Here is a 25051-nt window from a genome sequence, read left to right on the forward strand (position 1 = left end):
CCTGCGTGTTGGCTATCTCGGTGCCTGACCTCAATGTTAGTAGTATAGTCTAGGCTAGTATAGACATAGTATAGTCATCCTATCCGATTAAGGGTGACTATTGTAAACATGAAAATGTCTTATAGATGGCTTCCATCACTTTCCCAACGAACCTAGCTTCGTGCCGTCACACTGCTACATGTACTCATCAGTTTTCTATTGAACATAGACATGGTTCTAACTATCTATTGTCAAAATAGCACGTTCTGAAGTAAAACTGTGCACATCATGTTACACGGTTAAAACTCAAACCGCACGGTTTATTTGTCATCGCGTTAAATGGAAACGCTAGCATTGAAACATCAACTATGCAAGTCGGGACAGATCTGAATAAGTCAACGCCCTCTATACAAATGGTTCACAATAGTACGCAGCGCGGGGTGATTCGAAATCCGGCTGCCTTCAGCGTTATAGTCAATGCAGGGTGACGCCACGACCTCGTTCTTGCGCGCTAAATGTAATTAAACGACACTGCTAGCTTGCTGATTGCGTAGTCTTATCTATTTTGTCTATATTTTTTTTCTATACAGGTTGTCTAACGTTCGTGGTGTACAACGTGTAGACCGTACAAGATGAATTTGATCCAGCTAGACGTACATTTTTGTGTGTGCCTACATTACCCGGCGTATATCGTGTTGACATAACCCGTCTCTATTGTGGTACTTGTACTTTCAACACACACCCTGCATTCATCAAACCAGGTCGCACGCTCTAGCGAGCGCGGGTTAAATGACGAGGCCACGTGAGTTGTCAAGCGCGCTCAATTCAAAATGGGCTGACGGGTACGGTCTGTCTATTCAAGGCAGCACGCTATACACATAGCTCTATTCATAACCTTTTACTTTTGTTTTCTTATGAATTCTTTTCTGCCTTATAAACACACACCTTTCATTCCCCCTCACCTGTGACGCGCTGTTGATGCATTAGTCATCCTATCCGATCACGTGACTTGGATCAGCCAATCACCTTCGCATCCGCCTGGATCAACCGGATCAACCAAAATGGCCTTCTGCGGACTTAGACTATACTATTATCGTGACAGAGAATGTATCATAGGTGACCATAATATAGAACCAAAATCAGCTGTACGAGTTATTTAACAGTGCGCTAAAACTGATGTAAGTCTCGCATACCTCCATCTTCCCGAGGTAAGAGAGTGAACTGACTTTAAAAGTCCAGTTTCCACCCTTGCCGAACTAGGCTGGAATTCCTGGGCTCGATCGTAGCGCCACCAGTGGCTATTTCGAGTTATGTCCTTTCTATGCCTCTCCCATTGACCAATCAGATTCAACTGATCGTATCACTTGCATTTGCTTCAAACAAAACGGCGGCGCCCAGTCAAGACGGTCTGATCGATAATGAAGATCTATATTGTGATAAAAACGAGTCTTACAACGCGAAGTGCATCAAATCACGTGAGCACCTTGATTAAAAACATGAAAAGATTTAGAAAATATCTGTTGACAACGAGTTAGCGGTGCACATGCTTTGCAAATCCTGCAATCGACCGAAATGTGCATGACACTTTACGAATCGGATTTCGATTCCGGTGCGCGATTTTGATTGGACTATGCATAGACTCGTTAGTCCAGCCGAAATGTAACTCCATAATACCAGCCTAGTTCGGCAAGGGTAGAAACTGGACTTTTACAGCCAGTTAACTCTCTTGCCTCGGGAAGATGGCATACCTCAGGAAAAGATGGTCGATGGAAATTGCAGCAGTGGTGTATACAGAACATGGATTTTACACCTCCATATAAAGGTAGTCTGTAGAGGACAGTTTCACACACCGTTGAGATGACTCCAGCAGCTTCAGTACGACGCAGTGGCCAGGTAGGGGACATTTCTGTTATCTGATATCCACCATGGTAAATTTATATATACTCTTAGATAGAAATATATAAGAGATAGATAGTTATAGTTGAATGATAATAATGAACAGAGTGGGAACACATTACAACCGGTAGTGAAGCATGAGAGTAGGTGTTATGACCGGACGATCTTGAAGGACGATGGTGGTAAGATGGTAATACCGCTACGAATTTTCAAAATTCACTCCTCTTGCAGCGCCTGTCAAAGTTCAGCCAGCGTGGTCAGTGGCACATTATGTTGACGTACGCGTCTCCCTGTCATGACCCAGGCATGTTCAGTGGGGTAAGGATCTGGGCGCATTGCTGGCATGGCATTCTATGGATGTTGTGCTGCTGGAGGCGAGCATTGACGACTTGTGCACGGTGAACACGGGCGTTGTCCTAAAAGACAAAACGTCGACCTGCACGTCTAGCAAACCGGACAACAAAGGATGTCAGTATGGTTTCCCGGAACCGTTCTTTGCACAATATGGAGTGGGGTTTTCTGTCATAGTGATGCCACCACACACCATAACCGATCCACCGCCAAACCCGTCATGTCATTGGATGACATTGGTTTGACGTTAATTTCGACGTCGCCAGACACGACCACGCCTATCAAGGAAGAGCAAAGTGAATCGGAAAACATGACATGTGACCAGCGACGATTATCCAAGCTTCGACGTTGAGTACACCAATGACGTCTGTTGTCATAATGACGTTTTGTATGGGGCGGCACAACAACATATTGTCGTCGAGTATAAAAATCAGCGAATTCTCCAGCATTCGTACTCCAGTAGCCGGTTGAAAGTATGTCGCGTTTGATTCGCCGATTGAGCTCGATTTCGTTGAGCCTTGTACCGATCAATCCATCCTGCACTCTTGTCGTTGACCTGGGACGCCCTGAACGGGGTCGATCGTCAACATTTTGGGTTTTGTTGATACCTGATCCATAGTCTGCGCTCCCCGGCTGCGTCATACCAAAAGACGTTAAAAGATGGTACTTGTTGTTACCCTGTTGTTAAGGAGCTTAAACAAGGACTGGTCGACTCGGAGTCGCTATACTGTGTCTGAGTGGGGTATTCATGTTAAACTGCGGCATGGTATCTTAGTGGGCTAGCACTATAAATCGGCATGAGTCCCGACTAGTACAAGCAACCACACACACATGTGCAAGCACGTCGCTATATAAGTGCAATAATCTTGGACGCGACGTTAAACCCCATTTCACCTCACCTCACCTCACCTCACCTCACCTCACAATTCCAGTCAGTAAGTTTTCTGAAGCCACCCTGAAAAACCCATTTACGGCAGCTTTGAGGTCAGAAACCACTTTATTCCAGGTCTGGCGAGTATGGAGGGTGAGGAAGCTCTTCGAACCCACATTGTCTTTGCAAGTCGAGAGATGTAAGAAGAGGCATTGTCATGGAGTAATATAACTCCTGCAGTCAGCATTCCTCATCGATTTTCTTTGAAAGAATCTCCCAGGCGATGAAGCAAATCAGATTTCTAAGTAATCAACATGGATCACACCCTTTCTTCACTGATCTTGAAGACTTGAATTTCTTTTGTGTCGAAGAAATGAAATTGTGCCATTCCATGGATTGACGTTTTGACTCGGGATAATAGTAATATATCTATGTTTCATAACTCGTTACTAATCTCTTTCTTTAATTTGACGAAATCCTCCTTAATCCTCTAAATTTTCTCTGCCAATGTCAGTTCTTTTTTCCTTGAGATCAGAATTTAGATATTTTGGCACCCAACGAGCAGATATCTAATTCATCTGTAAATGTTCATGAATAATAGTTTCAATCGATCCATGGCTTACATGTCTTCCCTAGGTTTTTCTATCTCCTTGACTGAATCTTTATTGATGGAAGACCTGGTGTCATCATCAAGCTTCATCAAGCATCATCATAAAACATAGCTGCCCATACACTTGTGACATGCTGTCATAAATCTTTTAGGGAGTTCTTTCCTCTAAGGTCGAAAACTTGATGACTGCTCGGTACTCGTTCATTTCCATTTCTGTGTCCATTTGGACCATCATTACGTTCGACTGGCTGTCACTATAAAGGGCCTAACAGACTAATGACACTTGCAATGAACTACTCAAACACTGTACTTCATTGCCTAGTTCCCTTTGTTATGGCTCAGTCAGACTTTTAACTGTTTGACCAGTCATGCGCACACACAATAGACCATTTCAGAAGTACTTTATGAACCGGAGTGTATGACAGACAATGGTTGACTCTGTATTTCCATAACGGGGGACCTGTACACTTGCCAGGGACCTGTATATGTGTTCTAGAACTGATATCTGAAACCCATAAATTAATCCTGCCTTCACTGAAGCTTCTAAATATCACTTGAATATATAAACGTTAATATCCGTAAGTGCATCGCTCTGGGTTTCCGCCAACATATACTTTAAAGTAGAAGCGTTGACAGAAACGTGTAACTCATCTTGTCACCCTTGTTCATTCTAAAGGGGGCACCGGTGGCCCAGTCGTCTAAGGCGCGCCGATACGCTTTGCAGAGTTGCGTCCCTTGGGCACGCCAGAAACCTATGATTGTGGGTTCGAATCCCGGTCCGCCCCGATTATGTTTCTAGGTTTGTCAGCACCATACCCGTGCTCGTGGGTTTCACCGAAGTGGTAAACGTCTGAGACCTGCATCACTTCGGGCTTATAAATTACCTCCCACATTAAGCTGACACGCCGTGATATAACTAGAATACTGTTAAAAGCGGCGTTAAACCAAACTCACTCACTCACTCATTCTAAATACGCCATTCATAAAAGACATAAAACTCAAGTTATGTTTAAGGAAGCGATGGTTGACATCTTTAATATCGCAAAGACTAAAAAAAACAATGAAAGGTGAATTAATTGAATGAGTTCTAAAACCCGGAAACTTTTCATCAGAATTACACTTGGCTCCTTCACACTTGAATAGTATACAGGGTAGACATGAACAGCTCATTATCATAACATCAAGAATGTGAACACGTAGGCGAGCGTAAGATTATATAAAAGATATCAGTCATATAAGTACATGAAGACAAAGTGAAGTGTCTGTGTCAGTGCGGTGGTGATGGGTGAAACCGCTTGGAACTGTACACCAGTTGGTGGATCAAGTCAGCGTGGTGATGGGTGAAACCGCCTGGAACTGTACACCAGGTGGTGGATCAAGTCAGCTCAAAGTGGGTGTTGCAGTCGGAGTGGAAACTCTAAATGATTTATGTTTTGGTAAATCCCACAGACAGTATGATTCTGAGAAACAACATAATTGGGGCAATGGTGGGATTCGCACCCACGACGAACGGATCCTGACACAGCATGGGGAGTAACCAGGCATGGGTTTCCAGAGTTTACAAATACAGTCTGAAGGATATACCCACAAAGGAAAAGCTTCTCATATCTTTGAATCGCTGCCAAAGATTTATGCGAAGGACAAGATGTTTAGACAATTTACAATGATTTAGGGACCGACCATTTGAAATTCAAGGGAGGGGGTTGGGCCTAGGAGTTTACCGTGAGTATATCTTAAACAATTATTTTCGATTATTTTCTGGAAATTTCGATTTCTTTCTCGTTATTCGTTATTTATAACGGGAAAGTATTCGATGTTTCGAGAGAAAAAAAATTAAACAAGTGAAATAACGAGAAAAGACGATTTAAAATGAGAGACATGGTGCTTCCAAAGGGGCAGATTAGGCTTTTTAACTGAAGCGGTAGTAAAAGGTATATACATGTAGAAAAACACAAATGAGGACATTAAGGAAAAATATCTGGCGAAACACTACACGTTGAGCACTTTGTTGAAACTCGCGAGCAAGGCAAATAAAACATAGACGACTTTTTACACAAGACAGAACACTATACACAAGACAGGGCATTATACACCAGACAGAACACTATACACTAGATATATGAAACATAAAATAATATCACACAGTGATAACGAAAACTGTGTCGTGTAATATTTTGTATGTATACCATGGTCTGCAAAGCTTTAGATGTGATATTTGTGGTGTAACACTTATAATCTACCTATATGTGACGGATGAGCATCAATTTGTGTGACGTCAAAAGATGATGCAATGGCACCATTATTTGAAGCATTACCTTAAAGTGAGTTATTCTAACATTCCAAACATCGAAGATTTCTAAGAAATGTTCAGTTGCAAAAGGTTAAAATTGAACATTGCTAATTACAGAAGTGTAATGTAAGAGCTATCTACTACAGATATTTTCGTACATGTAGCTTCCATGGGAACGTTGTTACTTGGTACATTCCACGTCAATAGTGGGACTCGGTTTACGTTTAAAAGATTGGCACAAGGTAAAGTTTAATTGAAATGTGGCTGCACCATTAACTTCGATTACGTTAACATACACAGACTACTTTCCGCATTTCACATGAACCAGTCCGTCATTATTAAGGCGGATTAATGTGGATTAATTATTTAAATGTCATGGGCTTTGGATTAAGGTTATTTTCGACACTTGGATGACGACATTTGAAGCTACGCAACGTAGATCTGTCTTTTCAATGCAAATACTAAATGATGTTGCAAGTTACTCTTAGCATGAGCCCTTGCTAAGATCAAGCTACATTCTACATGAGAAGGCTTTGTTTTCTATGCCGCCATTGTAGGGAGGGGAGCTGCCGTTCTGGACGTTAACGGTGTAGGGTTTCTTGATACCATTAGCATGGCCAAGGCTTGCGTATTTCCCTGTTCGATCCTCGGGATTGGCAGGTCCCCAGCTTCTTGTTGGGCTGAACGCTTTCAGCTGCAAAGAAATCAGTACCTATATACGTGTCTGCTGGAATTATTGATGGTCCTGGATTGCAGATCATATTTAGTTTGTTAACTTTCTTAATAATGACTCTTTGTTCATCAATTGCTCCTTTTATTTTCTATTCAAATTCATTCAATTGTGTATCATAGAATAAACATTGTATGTCCAACATTGAAAATGCCCCAATAGAAATGTAATTACGTAGATTGTTTAACGCCACACTCAGCAATGTTCCAGAAAGATCACGGTCTATTAATGTCTGGACAAACCAAACCAGTGATATGGTGGGAAATGTCCCACGCCGTCAGGATCACGTGACACGGGATCAATGAAGTCACCGAGCCTGACCATCTGGTCCTTTCTAGCCACTCTTGCGAATGTCTTCAAGGAAAGATATTGTTAATGCAACGACTAAGTTAGTTGACAATTATTACAGCAATAATAATTATAATCTGGTCTGCACTGTCTATCTGAACATGTCCAAACCTTGGTCACTGTGTTTGTGCTACTTACCGGGCCGAGTCTTATTATCTGAATTAACATGACGAGGAGTATCATAGCAACAGGGGCGAGAACCATGCACCAGCCAATGCCTTCAGCCCACGGGGGGAACTCGTAGTCTCCGTAGTTGGCAGGGGCGTACTGAGTGGCCGACACGATCACGATGAACTAGAAATATTGATCAATAGGCTAAGTGCAAATCATTCAAGTGTGCAAATAGATTTGAGTTAATTAATCAACTTGCCCCTCCATTTCGTTTACATATGTATTCTTCAATAACTTTGGTTTCGAATTGGCATTATGGTCGCGAAAAGAATATCTGGAAGTATTTCTATCTTAAACCCCACGAATACATAATGTTAATACGTAGCTACCAGTTCCCAGAATGTTGATAGCAAATGTGGCAAGATGTTGATTTCAAGATTAAATGCATTAACACCGTGCTCTTCTATCACCCAGTGTGAAATATGACGTCAGTACTTACAAGGATGACGACAGGGGTCAGGAAGACCCAGTTGATGACCCAGTATGGGTTGGGTTTGTGGCCAATCATCATCTTGATGTCCTCCAAGAACGGGACGATAGTTCGTTTACCTTGGTGCTGTGGCCAGAACCAACCCACCAAAGCTTAAATGGTAAGGAAACAGTCAATTAGAATATAAATTGAAGAAAGATAAGGGTGAAAACATTTTGATGACAGACATGACAACATCAATTCCTAGCGTTATACTTACGATAGACATACATGAGGCAGATGATCTCCGACAGAGCCACCAGCATCAGGTTGTAGCTGCCAGTGTACCAGTCCATCAGTGTCAGCATATAAATACCACCCTGGAGAAAAGCAATATTATAGATGACCCTGTATCTAATGTCCAGTGGCGGCAATTTTGACCCTCTTATGTAAGTAATGTTCTATCATTGGACCTGCAAGTTTGTTAAGTGTGTATCCTATGTCCTCAAATATGACAATTTTAGCAATTTAACACGCGCGAATACTTCCATACTCAAGACTGTTCATTGCAGGGACATCCTAGAAATCAGTCATTGAGTGAGTGAGTGAGTTTGGTTTTACGCCGCTTTTAGCAATATTCCAGCAATATCACGGCGGGGAACACCATAAATGGGCTTCACACATTGTACCCATGTCCGGATTCGATCACGGGTCTTCGGCGTGACGAGCTAACGCTTTAACCACTAGGCTACCTGAACGCCCCTCCAAATTTGGAGAGACACGCAAGGCCAAGCCATCTAATACGCCGAAATTAGCAATATAATGAGTGGAATCCTCTGGTCGTTGGTTTGAATTCCCTCTAAACATATTTCTATATGCCACCTTTTGGCACCCAGATTAATACTCATAAGTGTTGCAAGCAGGTCCAAAGCATTTTACTGGTCGCAGATTCTCCAACATCTTCTTTATATCAGTTTATGACATGTACACCGAGTTTGCCTCGTTTTTGTATATATATATATACCTGATACCAGGTGTTCGCGTCAATTGTTCACCTGAAAAAAACATATGGTACAAGTCAAAATAGGGAATTGCATCGGACATCATTTTTGTCACTGATGCGTCAAATATGGAAATGTCCTCCCCATGTCTACCTTAAACCTTTAAAGCTTTACTGAAGCCTTATGAGGGGAACATTGACAATTGGAAAGCTGTCACGAAACATTTATACTGTTTCACTCTTTACCTTTGTCACTTGGGGCAGCCCGAGAAGAAAGCCAATCAGACAGCAGATGGCAGTGAAGAGAACTTTATGCTTCCTCAGGACACGTGGGAAGACGTCACTGATGCCGCTGATCAGCGTCTCCACCATGGCAAACTATTGTCAGATACATTAATGTCATTGCCTTGTTACAACACATACCAATCCTTAGTTCAAAACCCATCATTTGTCAAACTGAGTAACAGCACATGCAGATGTAGACAAGATGAATCGATTCTATCCGTTTCAGTGAACAGACACAGCATAAATTCTCTAAGAACATGAGCTCAATCACTGGACACGATGTAATATGAGGTTCCAACATTTGAATTTGATCATCCACGTCGGCAGTTATAGTGTAAGGAGACTTTCTGACATCGTTGACATTTTCGACTTTCAACATTAAGTGCTATGTATAACACCAGTTCATTGTAGGTGGAAGGGGAATATGCAATGTCTCATTTGTTTTATTTTAATTTGAATATTGCTACACAACCTTTGTCAAAAATGTTCTGACCCGAAATATTCTGGAAGTCAGTCTTCAATGTATTTTACATGACCAGATTTCACAATTTTCGAAAGTATAAAGAGGCCTGTGTGTCCTACCTGACTGTCCAAACCAAGGGTCAGCAGCATGAAGAAGAACAGGAAGGCCCACAGTGGTGACACCGGAAGTTTAGATATGCCTTCTGGGTAGGCAATGAAAGCAAGACCAGGACCTGAAATATATTTAGTGTTTTATAGTCCCGGGTTAAGAGGGAAAAACCAAGCTGTCAAACATTCATTGGTATGATTAATAGTTTCAAAGATAATTATTACCTTGGTCGACCACGCTCTCCACGTCCTGGTTGGTGCTGTGCGCCATGAAACCCAGGAGGGAGAAGACGGCAAAGCCGGCGAACACACTGGTGCCACAGTTGATGATGGCGACGATGAGGGCATCTCTAAAGGTAATAGCGTTAAAATATTGTTTAGCGTGAAATACACACAATGTGGTGGGAGGCATGTGTAGTCCATAAATATAGTGATTCGTGTCGTGTTTGGAAATGAATGGTTGGTTCCGTGTTATTATGGTATCTGTTAACTGTTATGTTTTCTTGTTGATGAACGCCGCGCTCAACAAAATTTCAGCTACAAGACGGCGGCCTGTAAATAATCGAGTCCACACCAGACACCCAGTGATCGATATTGTGATCAAAGGTCCTGCTGTCGGGGTACGATGACGCGCCAAGAACTGCGAACCTGACCACCCGCTCCATTTTATCGTTTCTTATGACAAACATAGGTTGATGGCGACCCCATGGGGCTCTTATGAAATGTTTTGTACAGTGTAAGTTGGAAGACAAACATTAGTGATATTTGAATTACTGTTATATTTACACGTATCGTTATTAAACATCACCCAAATGGTGTGAATGGTGTCGCCAGAATTACATATTTGCATACTAGGGCCAACCATGCATTGCCTCATGGAGTCCTCACCGTTCACAGTTGTTCTTAAACTTGTTGAAACTGGACATGGTCAACAGCCCTCCGAATCCAGCACCCAGGGAGTAGAAGATCTGAGTGGCTGCATCTCCCCATACCTGGACAAGAATACAGATGGTTGAGAAGACAAACAAACACTGAAGAACATGGACTGGGAAGCAGAAAGCCACACAATTAAACCAACGACAAGACGCACAAATAACACAATTCTTGACATGTATGTCATACACTCTCCAGGCACACGAGGCTGTCACAATGCATTAGAAGAAGGAACCAGGCTGACGCCATGTCCTCAAGATGCGGACGCGCTGTCATTACAAAGTGATGTTTGCTTGGATACAGTGTCCTACAGAGGCATAGTGTATGCTTGGATTCAATGTCCTACAGAGGCTTAGTGTATGCTTGGATACAGTGTCCTACAGTGACATAGTGTATGCTTGGATTCATTGTCCTACAGAGGCATAGTGTATGCTTGGATTCAATGTCCTACAGTGACATAGTGTATGCTTGGATTCAATGTCCTACAGAGGCATAGTGTATGCTTGGACTCAACGTCCTACAGAGGCATAGTGTATGCTTGGATACAGTGTCCTACAGAGGCATAGTGTATGCTTGGATTCAATGTCCTACAGAGGCATAGTGTATGCTTTGGCTCAATGTCCTACAGAAGCATAGTGTATGCTTGGGTTCAATGTCCTACAGAGGTATAGTGTATTCTTGGATTCAACGTTTCACTGTCCTGCCAGCCACACACTGGATGCTTGGCCACAGATTGTCAGATGCACTGATGTGATAACAACTTCACGTTTGACCGTAGAGGATCTACTATTATATCAAATGTTGGATGGGAAAAGAGTTTTCAAAAGTATCGTAAGAGCGCAGTTGATCAGAGAGCGCGTGTGGCTGTCGAGATAACAATGTCTACAACAACATTAGACTTCTATAAACCTTCGTATAAACCTCTTTACCTTTGCCTCCGTCAGCCTGTGGAGCTGTGGAGTCATGTAGAATGTAATGCCCTTCTCGTATCCCTCCAGAGTCAGGCCTCGGATCAGCAGGACCACGAGGATGATGTAGGGGAAGGTGGCGGTGAAGTACACGACCTGGGAGGATTATAAAAGTCCTTTATCGTTTCCTGTCGGGTGTGTGCTCCATATCTTAGGGGTATGCGTACACATATCTAAAGGCCAGTCTACGACAATGAATGACAACAATTTAAAAATTTAAGTCTTGATTGTGTCACATGAACAAAATGACATCATATCAAAGCCACTGGTCAATGTAAACGTTCATCAAACGTATGATTACTATGCAGAGTTACATCCCCTATTCCATACAGTTGAATACCAAATCGTGATTTTGTTTTTACCTAAAGCCTGAATATTTTCGGCTTGTATTACTTTTGCCCTTGCTCTTACATGAAGCGACGTTTATTTGTTTCCAGACTGCATTACGTTTGTCATTATTCTTCTGTTAAGCTAACACATTGATATACTCTGATTTGATAGTATAAAAACAGACCTTGCCGGATGATTTCACTCCCTTCATGAGACAGGCGAATATGAGGAGCCAAGCCAAAAACAGACAGACTGCGTTCTTCAAGCTGACGCCACCAATGTCTTCAAAACCATCAGATTCGTGAAGACGGAGGACATACCGCCTTGAAACAAAGACACAACCAGAGTGACCGCAAGCTTAAGCTGCTTGTAGCAAGTTTCGGCAATACAAATCGAACTTTATCAGTGGAGTGCCTGCCGTCGTAGAGGCCGGTATGCGATGATGCTGAAGATGGCATCATTGCTGTTCTTCTTGCAGTATTCAGCACTATACGAAACACATGTACGGATATCTGCACCATCAACACACAGTGTACACGTTGTCTGAGTGTCTGTAAATCTTATAAGCTCTCATCATGTTTGGTCTCGGAGCCGTCTGCACCATTTCTGTACTTCTTGCACCGTACGAAACAACACATGAACAGCATGCACTAAACCCTTTAATATTTAGCACATGAGGACATATATGTTCTATCTCCCAGTATTCAGCACTTGAGGAGACACATATCTACAGCATGTACTTACACTCAAGTACTTACTCCCAGTATTCACCACTGGATGACACACAGATACTTACTCCCAGTATTGTACACATAATGACACACACATATACTTACTCCCAGTAGTTTAAACATGACGCACACATATACTTACTCCCAGTATTTTACACAAAGTGACAAACACACTGATACTCCCAGTATTTTACACATAATGACACACACATATACTTACTCCCAGTAGTTTAAACATGACGCACACATATACTTACTCCCAGTATTTTACACAAAGTGACAAACACACTGATACTCCCAGTATTTTACACATAATGACACACACATATACTTACTCCCAGTAGTTTAAACATGAGGCACACACATACTTACTCCCAGTATTTTACACAACGTGACAAACACACTGATACTCCCAGTATTTTACACATAATGACACACACATATACTTACTCCCAGTATTTTACACATAATAACACACACATATACTTACTCTCAGTAGGTTACACATAGTGACACACACATACACTTACTCCCAGTATTTTACACATAATGACACACACATACTTACTCCCAGTATTTTACACATAGTGACACACACATACACTTACTCCCAGTATTTTACACACAGTGACACAAACACATATACTTACTCCCTATATTCTACATATAGTGACACGCACATATACTTACTCCCTATATTCTACATATAGTGACACGCACTGATACTTACTTCCATATTTTAAACATACTGATACACACATATACTTACTCCCAGTATTGTACACATAATGACAAACACAAATATACTTACTCCCAGTAGTTTACACACAGTGACACATACGTATACGTACTCCCAGTATTTTATAAACAGTGACACAAACACATATACTTACTCCCAGTATTTTACACATAATGACACACACAGATACTTCATCCCTGTATTCTACATATAGTGACACACACTAATACTTACTTCCATATTTTACACATAATGACACACACACAGATACTTACTCCCAGTATTCTACATGTAGTGACACACACACATACTTACTTCCATATTTTACACATAATGATACATACACATATACTTACTCCCAGTATTTTACGCATAATGACACACACACATATACTTACTCCTAGTATTTTACACATAATGATACATACACATATACTTACTCCCAGTATTTTACACATAATGATACATACACATATACTTACTCCTAGTATTTTACACATAATGACACACACACAGATACTTACTCCAAGTATTTTACACATAATGATACACACATATACTTACTCCCAGTTATTCTATATATAGTGACACACACTGAAACTTACTTCCATATTTTACACATAATGATACACACAGATACTTACTCCGAGTTATTCTATATATAGTGACACACACTGATTCTTACTTCCATATTTTACACGTTATGATACACACACATATTTTACACATAGTTACTAAGATACTTACTCCCAGTATTCGGCGCTAGGTGAGAAGAATCGTAGTTTGCAACCATCGGTGAATTTATCCTGGACGATTGTGGTGTTCAGCTGTGATATGTTGGTGAAACTGGTGTTGTATTTGTCAGAGAAGTTTCCAAGGAGCTCGTGAACACATGATGTGTTGTACAGTTGATCTTGAAAGGGAAAAACTAGCAATATCAGTCGAAGCATAATTATCATGATGAGTATTATGACTATAATAAGGTGAGCTGTTTGCTGTCATGTGGCAGTATAGGTATAGGCTTACTGTACCTAAACGAGGGCAGTTCCAGACCCGTGAAGATCAGAGTAAGAATACGTCTTCAGCAACCTAGCCCCAAAAGGCGACTATGATTGTCGTAAGAGGCGACTAACAGGATCGGGTGGTCAGACTCGCCTACATTGTCGATACATGTCATCGTATCCAAATTGCATAGATCGATGCTCATGATGTCAATCACTGGATTGTCTGGTCCGGACTCGATTATTTACAGACCGCTCTCATATAGCTGGGATATTGCTGACTGCGGCGTTAAACAACAAAGCAACAACAAGAAATTCAAGACATTCTACGACTGGACTTGCACTTAACGACCTGCCAAGGACAGGATACTTTATCGGAAAACACCAACTTATCTGCCCGATTCCTGGATTCAAGAACGGAGCATGTTCCTCATGTAAGACACTCAACAGTGATACATACTGGACACTCATGGGTGCACTGATTTTTGTAATTGGGCATATTATTTATTGCTGCTACCGCGTACATGACAACGACGGTGTTGTTGTTTGACTGCAGTATGTTCTTAATTCTCCACGAGGTGTACATCGTGTTGTGAAACTTTTCAAGGATTGCTACTTCCTAGGCCAGAGATACTATGTCGGCATGTAGATTATCACGTCTAGGCCAAGCAAATCAGTACGTTAGCAACCATTTATGCGTGCACCATGACAAAGTACCAGTGACCAGATCATATATCTATATAACATATATATGCACATCACCAATGCGCCAGTTCAATACACTGGTACATGTTCATGGCGCTGCAGAGGACAAAACATAGAAAAATAGAAACTTTAACTGCATGGTAGGGTGTGAAAAGGTGTGTCAAGGCTGCTGTCTGAAGGTAGAGAGTTCATAAATCCTGACGCACAGTGGTAGTAGGTCTGTCTCCATACAAAATGACTATTTAGCGAGGGACTGTCGCGAGATTTTGGCCCAGAGAACGAAGACCACGTACATGAGTATAAGGCGTTACAAGATCAGAGAGATATGCTGGAATGGTACCACGAAGACAGCTACAGGTGAGAAGTTTGAAGTAAATTCTTTCTTTAACCAGCAGTTCTTGAAGGACAGGTGTAATATGGAAGGTTTTGGAACTTTGAATATTACGGCCCACATACCGTAGAGGGTATCCAACTTGTTAGTTTCATTCATTACATCAAGAGCCGGGAAGCTGGATCTGCAGAGTTTAGTGTTCCACGTGTTGTTACACCCGTCCCAGGGTACGGTGTCGTCGAGGTGGACGAAGCTGGCAAACATGTAGTATATGGCGTACATGATGATGACGTTGTAGTAGATGGACACCATTCCGCTGATGGTCACCATGGCAAATCCGATACCTGGAATATGGAGTAGTTTCTGATTCACAAGATGAAAAAGTTGTCGTTTTAAAGTGAGTGAGTGAGTGAGTTGGGTTTAACGCCGCTTTTAACAGTGTTCCAGTTATAACACGGCGTGTCAGTATTCCGGTTATATCACGGCGTGTCAGCTTAATGTGGGAGGAAAGCCCGAAGTGATGCAGGTCTCAGACGTTTACCACTTCGGTGAACCAACCTAGAATCATGATCGGGGCGAACCCGGATTCGAACTCATAATCATGGGTTTCTGGCATGCCCAAGGGACGCAACTCTGCACATCGAATCGCGTCGTTTTATACGACTTGGCCATCCAAGCCTCCCGTCGTTTAAAAGGTACAATGTGGAGTGATAAACGTTTACGACTTTGGTAACACAACAGACACAGATGGTTACCAACAGGGAATCACAATGAGGGTGAATGTGAAAGTTAAACCCATAGTCAGCAGATCCTGGAACAGTTGAGGGACGCCACTCGGTTGACCATAATATGTTCTCAGCTGAACAGAACAGAACAGCTGGATTTTAACGGAAGAATTGATTGAATTATACGAGTTCCCTTCATCTGCTTTCAATAAGCCATGTGTATAATGTCCCCATAAGCATGTGATGACGTCCTTCATTATCAACATGAATGTAATTCCTCTCAGAGACCGGGTTTGATTCCCAACATAGGTACAATGTGTGAAGCCCATTTCTTGTGTCCCCCGTCGTGATATTGTTTAAATATTGCTAAAAGCGGCGTAAAACCATACTCATTCATTCATTCCTCGTATATTGTAGGTTCCTTTCTGAATGATGTAAAAAGGTTTTGTCACTTACCATGGAACGCCGGGCTGACCTTCCACACTGTGATCGGCCCCTCGGAGGCGAACTGACCTGCGGCTAGCTCCAGGAAGAATAACGGCAGACCAGCCACCACCAACATGATGACGTACGGGATGAGGAACGTGGCTGTAAACAAAGCAAGAATAATGTGGACTTGGTCAAGTGATAAAGGACATGCTTGCACATAAAACAAAACACCTGTGGACTTGGTCAAGTGATAAAGGACATGCTTGCACATAAAACAAAACAACTGTGGACTTGTTCAAGTGATTTAAAGGACAAGCCTGCTCATAAAACAAAACAACTGTGGACTTGTTCAAGTGATTTAAAGGACATGCCTGCACGTTAAACAAAACAACTGTGGACTTGGTCAAGTGATTTAAAGGACAAGCCTGTTCATAAAACAAAACAACTGTGGACTTGTTCAAGTGATTTAAAGGACATGCCTGCACGTTAAACAAAACAACTGTGGACTTGGTCAAGTGATTTAAAGGACATGCCTGCAAACAAGACTGGAGAAACGTGAACTTTTTGACAGAGCTGCAAACAAACCAAAAAAAACTACGAAACATCTCTTTGTGATGGAAAATGTACACTGATTAATACTTGAACTTATTCAGAATTCCACCAGTGTTTAGAATAGGCGACGTTCCTTAATGACGTACCAAATGAAATGTGACGAACCGCTGTGGCTTTGCCATGTTATGTTGTTCTTTTAAATAGAATCTATAGGGGTAAAATACATCATGTATAGTTTATACTAACGCTTATATCAATCGTCAGAAGTTTGATTAGGTCCGTGATAAGGCAACTATTTTTGTTTAAATACATTTCTAACAGGGATATTCACAACTATTCTACCGTGCATATCTCCTGTAAAGGCCGAAATTGGATAACACAAGTGAATGTTATTCACAAAGATAATGGTCAGCAGAGCCCGTTTCAGAGAATGAATATCAGCTTTGAATAAACAAAGTGTCTGGGCAGGTGGTACCAACTAAATTCGGCGGGTGAGCACAGAACGTAACTTAAACCATCTTCCAGTTCCACGTCAAGATTGTATTTCCCGTCTACACTTATTTTATAAGCAACACCAGAACAGATTTGCTTAACTTGTTTTGTGATACTTTGAGTTTGGTAACAGTTTAAAATATCTTCCTATCATTAGCTGAGTAGGCTTTTTAATATTTTTTTTAATTTCCTAACAAATAAATCAGAGTTCGCTTACCTCCTCCATTCCTGTAGCAGAGGTAGGGGAACCTCCAGACGTTTCCCAGACCCACAGCGTAGCCCACACAGGACAGCAGGAACTCAAACTTGCCTCCCCACGACCCTCGCTCCTCCACCTGTGTAACATAGACAAGTAGGTATACTGATAAAGCTGCAGGTAATGGATGCAACGTGTGTCATTAGTATGTCTCTTTAAGTCAGTTCTCAATAACACGTCTATAATTGTTGAAGGCCCTGACCTGGATTAAACGAAAACGGTGTAGAAATGCTGTGATGCTAGCTTGAAGCCTCTTGTGTCATCAGTGATAAGGCGTACTCTACTCAACTATTCGAAGGAAATAGCTACTTTTCCAGCGTATATCGTACGTTTCTAGAAACCACCTATTTACAGTCCAGTACACGTATCAGTCTGTAGTCAAGTACATGTGGGGGCACGGGTGGCCCAGTCGTCTAAGTCGCCGCGATTCACTGTGCAGAGTTGCGTCCCTTAGGCACGCAAGAAACCTATAATTGTCGGTTCGAATCCCGGTTCGCCCCGATTATGTTTCTAGGTATGTTAGCACCATACCCGTGCCCGTGGGTTTCACCGAAGTGGTAAACGTCTGAGACCTGCATCACTTCGGGATTTCCTCCCACATTAAGCTGACTCGCCGTCATATAACCGGAATACTGTCAAAAGCGGCGTACAATCAAACTCACTCACTCCAGTACATGTTATCAGCAACATTGCACATTTTCGACCATCTGTCAGCCAGTTCATGTTTGCAGCAACGTTTCAACTAGCAATCACTCCCCTTGTACTCCCCTTGTCTTGTCGTTTATATGGACCACTCCCACAACCACTCGCACAAGACAGGGTATTGTCGTTAATATCTACCACTTTCACAATCCCACACAACCCATCACACAACACAGTGTATTGTCGTTTAAATCTACCACTCTCACAACCGCACACAACGACTCAATCTACACAGGGTATTGTCGTTTAAACCTACCACTCTCACAACGGCTCACACATCCACTCACACTACACAGGGTATTGTCGTTTAGATCAACCACTCTCACAACCACACACAACCACTCACACAACACGGGATATTGTCGTTTAAACCTTCCACTCTCACAACCGCTCACACAACCACTCCCACAACACAGGGTATTGTCGTTTAAACCTACCACTCTCACAACGGCTCACACAACCACTCACACTACACAGGGTATTGCCGTTTAGATTCATCACTCTCACAGCCGCCAACACAACGACTTAATCAGCACAGGGTATTGTATTATTTCCAATCGTGGTCCATCGTGGTCAATGGAGGATTAGAATATAATACTTAGCAGAAACACATTCTCATGTAAGGTGTTTTATTGGGTGGGCGTCCCCTGTGCTATTGTATACGTCTGTATGTCTTTCACTCTGTCATGTGGATACAGGCAATACAGACGGACCCCGTTGTATGCTAGCAAAACAAACAACTGCCTTGTTTATATGCCAGAAAAACATCCTGGTTTAATGTCTGAGGGTTGTAAACGGTCCTGTCCCGTTCAGTTCGGCCTGAGGCGATGGGAAATATGTTGCAATACATTCATCGCAACGGGGTACCTAATGACACCGTGAGTCATCTTGTAACTCGTATCGACCTAGGGGTTTCTCCGTCGGGCTCAGATATTGATAGGGTTTGCATAATACGCACAGTCCTCGATACGAGTACATTGTTCATGATACGATATGTAAAGCGGTTCATTGTTCATGATACGATATGTAAAGCGGTGCATTGTTCATGATACGATATGTGAAACGATACATTGTTCATGATGCGATACGTGAAAAGAATACATTGTTCATGATACGATATGTACAGCTGTACCTTGCCCACGATACGATATGTGAAGCGATGCATTTTCGACCATATGATATGTTAAGCGATGCATTTTCCATGATACGATATGTGAAGCGATGCATTTTTCACGATATGATATGTGAAGCTAATCATTTTCCACGATACGATAAGTGGAGCGATGCATTTTCCACGATACGATATGTGAAGCGATGCATTTTTCACGATATGATATGTGAAGCTAATCATTTTCCACGATACGATAAGTGGAGCGATGCATTTTCCACGATACGATATGTGAAGCTATTCATTTTCCGCGATACGATATGTGAAGCGGTGCATTTACCACGATACGATAAGTGGACCGATGCATTTTCCAGGAGGCGATATATGACGCTATGCATTTTCCACGATACGATTTATAAAACGATGCATTGGTCTTGCTACAACTCATTGCTTGTTTTACAGTGTTAGCCCACTGAGATGTCACATCACAGTTAACCACGGATACCCGACTCAGACCAGTCCTTGTTTTATCTCCTTAGCCTTTTTAATACCATTTTTAAACGTCTTTGTGTATGACACAGCCTGGGATCGAACCACAGACCTTCCGCTCTCCGGGCAGATGTTCCATCTAGTAGACCACGAAACAGGTCGACACCAAGAACAACGTCTATGCGTATTATGGAACTCCGAACACTCGGTGCAACTGTAAGCTATGTCAACGCGCCAGTCGATATTTATCAGACCTTACGTTAAAAATGCCAGGCAAGTTTGGATTCATTTTTTCTGTTTTCTGTTTACCATAGGTAAACATATCCCTAACTATGTCGTGTATTGAAGACATTGAACCTCAATCGATAAAGAACGTTTCACGGCTACTTTTTATACCTTTATCAGGGGAATTTTGAGTAAGCATTTGTGAGTTATGTTGACATGTCGATAATATATATTAGTTTGAGCATGGTTGGGTCATTGTACAAAGAGTTTTAATTCACACACGTTTCATGTGGCAACGCCCTTACAACGTCCACATGCCTGGGCGGGCATTGTATTGCACGGAGTCCTTCCTTTTTCTTATCCATTCATAACATTGCTCGATACCTCTCTCAAATTCTGTACTGCCGCCTCCGTGGTCTTGTGGTAGAGCGTCAGCCCGGAGAGCGGAAGGTTCGGGGTTCGATCCCCAGCCGCGTCATACCAAAAGACGTTAAAAGATGGTACTTGTTGTTACCCTGTCTGGCGCTCGACATTAAGGGGCTAAAACAAGGACTGGTCGGCTCGGAGTCAGTATACTGTGTGTGAGTGGGGTATTCATGTTAAACTGCGGCATGGTATCTCAGTGAGCTAGCACTATAAATTGGCATCAGTCCGGACTAGTACAAGCAGCCACACACACACACACACACGTGCATGCACGTTGCTATATAAGTGCAATAATCTTGGACGCGACGTTAAACCCAATTTCACCTCACCTTACCTCAATTTCTGTACTCGTCTGTCATTTTCATATATCCTCTACTGAATGAATGAATGAATAAATGAATAAATGATCCTCCATTAATTTCGGAGAGTGATATACATTTGGAAGCATGTTAACACAGCATATTTACACGAACATTATGCAGAGAAATTGGCAATACTGAATGTTTACATGTCGTGGTCCTGGTATGAGATATACTGTCTATAGATAGAGCATTGATCGCAGGTTCCAGGAGCTTATATCTCGTGATACAGAAGATATGAATCCAGCCCAGCTGTCAAGGCTCATATCCTCTACAATAGGGCTCATACCACCTAGCAATGTCACAAGTTTGACTTCGTCATCTGAGGTTTAAAGTGTCAAATATACGTTCATGGTTGGTGTTCCTTGCATCAGCTAAAGCTATACAACATAGCAGTTGGTGCTTTATTATGTCATCGCACTGGTCATCACACATTAAACACTCTCCAGTTGTTATTGGTAGTGTTCCTAGCTTCACAAGTGCATACATAGGTCTAGTTGGTTTCTTGTAAAAAATACACATATTCCACAGTCTGTTGGGTACACAACGTACAAGGTTACTGTGAATTTAAATAAATCTGTTTAATTCAGGGTGATCTCGCAGACTCGTGTGCCAATGAGCAGTTTCATGTTCTGTTATTTTAGTCTGTACGGTTTTGTTCCACACATCCTTGGATGGAAACTGGTTAGTTTTCATAAAGTGAACTATTTTGGTCCATAATTCATATTTCTTTGCCACATTGAGTAGATCATGTGTTACAAACTTACTTTTGTCACACTTGATATATATTGAGCACACTTCAAATTGAACACCTTTTTCGGGGCATATCTGTGGCTGCTTCTACACATCCTCCCCAAGGAACTTCAGCTTCATTTTGTCAATCACAGATGTCATTGTCCACAATCCCAGCGTCTGAATAGTTGCAACGGTCGGAGATCTTACATGAAAATTTTGTACATAACGTGCAAAGTAGCGCTGGAGTTTTTCAATTTCATTGTGTTCTGTCTTGGACATATTTGACCACAGTTCACACGCGTAGAAGGCACATGGAATTATTACTCTACGCCATGTGTTCATACAGCAGACTGGGTTCAGACCACCTGCTTAATAGTAGTAGTTCAATGACTCATTGCTTAAAGCGTTCGCTCGTCACGCCGAAGACCCGGGTTCGGTTCCCATTTCTGGTGTCCCCCACGGTGATATTGCTGGAATGTTGCTAAAAGCGGCGTAAAACAAAACTCACGAACTCACGAACGAACGAACGAACGAACGAACGTACGAACCAACGAACGAACGAACGAACGAACGAGAGTTAAATCGTTAATTTGCCAATCCCTTTATCCGTGGTTCAGTGGGAAGAGATCCCTGGTACCTTCATACCAAAAGACATTAAAGTACGGTACTTCTTGTTACCCTGCTCGGCAGCAAGGAGATAAACCAAGGACTTTTAGGCTTGGAGTATACTGTCTGGGCGGGCTTTTGTTTGTTTGTTGGATTGCCCCCAGGGTTTGGGTGTTGACTTGCGTCATAGCTTGACTCATCAAAAACACTGTATTTTGCAACATGGTTATTTATATTCATTTCACGTTCAATAGTTGTTTTTTTATTTCATCCATTGAATTCCCGGTCCGCGCATAGCATTACTCTGACGCTGTTAGTTGCCCTACACTTAAATCTTCTGTAGAAAGTTATGTAAAGGCTTTTATAAAGCGTTTCTTTTATTACAGTTACGGGGTTGAGGTTGGAAAAGAATTAGCAGTTGTTTACAACTGGATCAACGCATTACACAAGCGTCGCATGCAGCGTTCATTTAGTTCGTTTACAGTTACACAAGATCAAACCAGATTGTCCGTTGCTTTTGAATCTAAGTCAAATGCGTGTGTCCGTGTGGTCATACATTAAACCTTATGCAACTAACTACGAAGAACAAACACTTAAGTGTAACTATAAACAAAAACAAGACTGGTTACCAACACAATCACAAGTACATATATCCAGTTTGTTTATAGTCTACTAAAGCTAGGGAAGTTTATCGTAAAACGAAACACAAATCGCGACAACATGTGAGGCTGTGAGGGTTGAGCTTGTACGCTATATATGTCTGATTCTACATTACAAGATAACCTGCTAAAAATATATACGTGTTAACAAAACTTCTACCAGGCTGAAAACAGTCAGAAACACTGCAAACTTAAGATCCAAACCACAACTGTGATACCCATATCAAATACATCACCATCCAATTAAATAATTTCATTTGTTTCATTTTCAGCGGTAAACAAACATGGTATAGACTTTGTTGTTCTGGCAGTTCGTTTATGTCAAGTTTAAAACATAAACGGATCTCAATTAAAGCGAAACATTAAAATAATAAGACTTGCGCTTACCTCTTCTGTCATGTTGTGTTACTGATATACACGTCAGTGCAGTTAATACGCAATATTTGCAATGTCCTGTTGCACACTGCACATTGACATGGCGCAGTAACGCCAAATGTGTCACGTCTTCAGCCAATGAAAAGCTCTAAACTTTAACCACATGACAACCGGGTGTGCAGGTCCGCTCAGAGCTTGTATTGCTACTCCTTGGCGAGAGGTACTAAAACCTAATGTCTAACCTGTTCATTGTAAGTTGTCAACCGATCACAAGGAGTTTAGGATGGGACGTACTCTTTCTATGTACCATGCGCCGTCGGGCTCACACACAGGGTACAAGACATGCCCCGAGAGATCATACATGTTTTAGAACCAAGTACTTCCCATTACCGAATACATTCGGATAAACGTCGGCTCAACGATACTTATGCGAGATGAGCATGTCACCTAAGATGTGTTCCGATTGATTTCTCAGCGGACTATATGAAATGTGTACACCTCTATGAGCGGGCTCCGTGGAAAAGAAATACTCGTTCCTTAACCAATAAGAAGCTAATATATTAATGTAAGGTGAGATAAGTTATCTTGTGTATTTGTTGATGTTCAGTTTTAATCAGCTGTTTTTCATTGACGCTATGAAGTAAAAAGAGACTTTAAACACTATTTTACAGAAACAAATAGGTCAGAAGAATTGTATTCTTGATAATAACAGTTCATACTTCACAGTTCATATCACACAGTTGATACAACACACTTGATACACACGTTAAAAGATGGTACTTGTTGTTACCCTGTCTGGCGCTCGGCATTATGGGGCTAAAACAAGGACTGGTCGGCTCGGAGTCAGTATACTGTGTCTGAGTGGGGTATTCATGTTAAACTGCGGTATGGTATCTCAGTGGGCTAGCACTATAAATCGGCATCAGTCCGGACTAGTACAAGCAGCCACACACACACGTGTATGCACGTCGCTATATAAGTGCAATAATCTTGGACGCGACGTTAAACCCAATTTCACCTCACCTCACCACTTGATACACAACACCATGTATTTTTTTGCAAACCTTCTCCGTATTCTTCAGACAAATAGCATGTCAGTACTGTGTCCTGCAACTTTCAGGAACAAATGACTGTGTCCAGGTTCCCACATCTGTACTCCCGTCACCACGAACAGGAGTTTCGCGGACACCAGGTGTCATTACTGGAATATTATTGATGATGCGGCGATTTTGAACAGTGGCGATTTGAGTCTTGTAAGACCAAAGTTTACATGATAACTTTGTATAAAGTTGAACGAAGACAGGAATCCCGATACACACTACTCAAACGTTGATAGGTGAGGTGAGGTGAAATGGGGTTTAACGTCGCGTCCAAGATTATTGCACTTATATAGCGACGTGCATGCACGTGTATGTGTGTGTGGTTGCTTGTACTAGTCCGGACTGATGCCGATTGATAGTGCTACAACACTGAGATACCATGCCGAAGTTCAACATGAATACCCCACTCAGACACAGTATACTGACTCCAGGCCGACCAGTCCTTGTTTTAGCCCCTTAATGCCGAGCGCCAGACAGGGTAACAACAAGTTCAATCTTTTAATGTGTTTTGGTATGACGCGGCTGGGGATCGAACCCCTGACCTTTCGCTCTTCGGGCGGACGCT

General features: G+C 42.0%; 1 protein-coding gene across 1 annotated transcript; it reads right to left on the minus strand.

The window, feature by feature from the left end:
* Nucleotides 1-4715: 4715 nt before the first annotated feature.
* On the minus strand, nt 4716-23548 carry LOC124134385 (sodium-dependent proline transporter-like). Its single transcript, XM_046499162.2, has 15 exons — nt 23399-23548; nt 17664-17781; nt 16430-16561; nt 15374-15592; nt 13959-14124; nt 11926-12064; nt 11373-11507; nt 10399-10502; nt 9736-9860; nt 9523-9635; nt 8902-9033; nt 7936-8035; nt 7686-7828; nt 7214-7369; nt 4716-6691 (listed from the first exon to the last, which is right to left on the minus strand). The coding sequence occupies exons 1-15, from the start codon at nt 23408-23410 to the stop codon at nt 6509-6511; spliced, it is 1977 nt and encodes a 658-aa protein (XP_046355118.2). The 5' UTR covers nt 23411-23548; the 3' UTR covers nt 4716-6508.
* Between the last annotated feature and the right edge of the window lie 1503 nt (nt 23549-25051).

The sequence above is a fragment of the Haliotis rufescens genome, unplaced genomic scaffold, assembly GCF_023055435.1.
Source record: "Haliotis rufescens isolate VD_foot unplaced genomic scaffold, xgHalRufe1.0.p SCAF_35, whole genome shotgun sequence".
Classification (NCBI taxonomy): Eukaryota; Metazoa; Mollusca; class Gastropoda; order Lepetellida; family Haliotidae; genus Haliotis; species Haliotis rufescens.

Coding starts and splice junctions, on each gene's coding strand:
- LOC124134385 (XM_046499162.2), bottom strand. Junction 16,562..17,663: donor CTGCTACAGGAATGGAGGAG/GTAAGCGAACTC, acceptor CTTTGTTTACAG/CCACGTTCCTCATCCCGTAC. Junction 7,829..7,935: donor CTGCCTCATGTATGTCTATC/GTAAGTATAACG, acceptor TTACCATTTAAG/CTTTGGTGGGTTGGTTCTGG.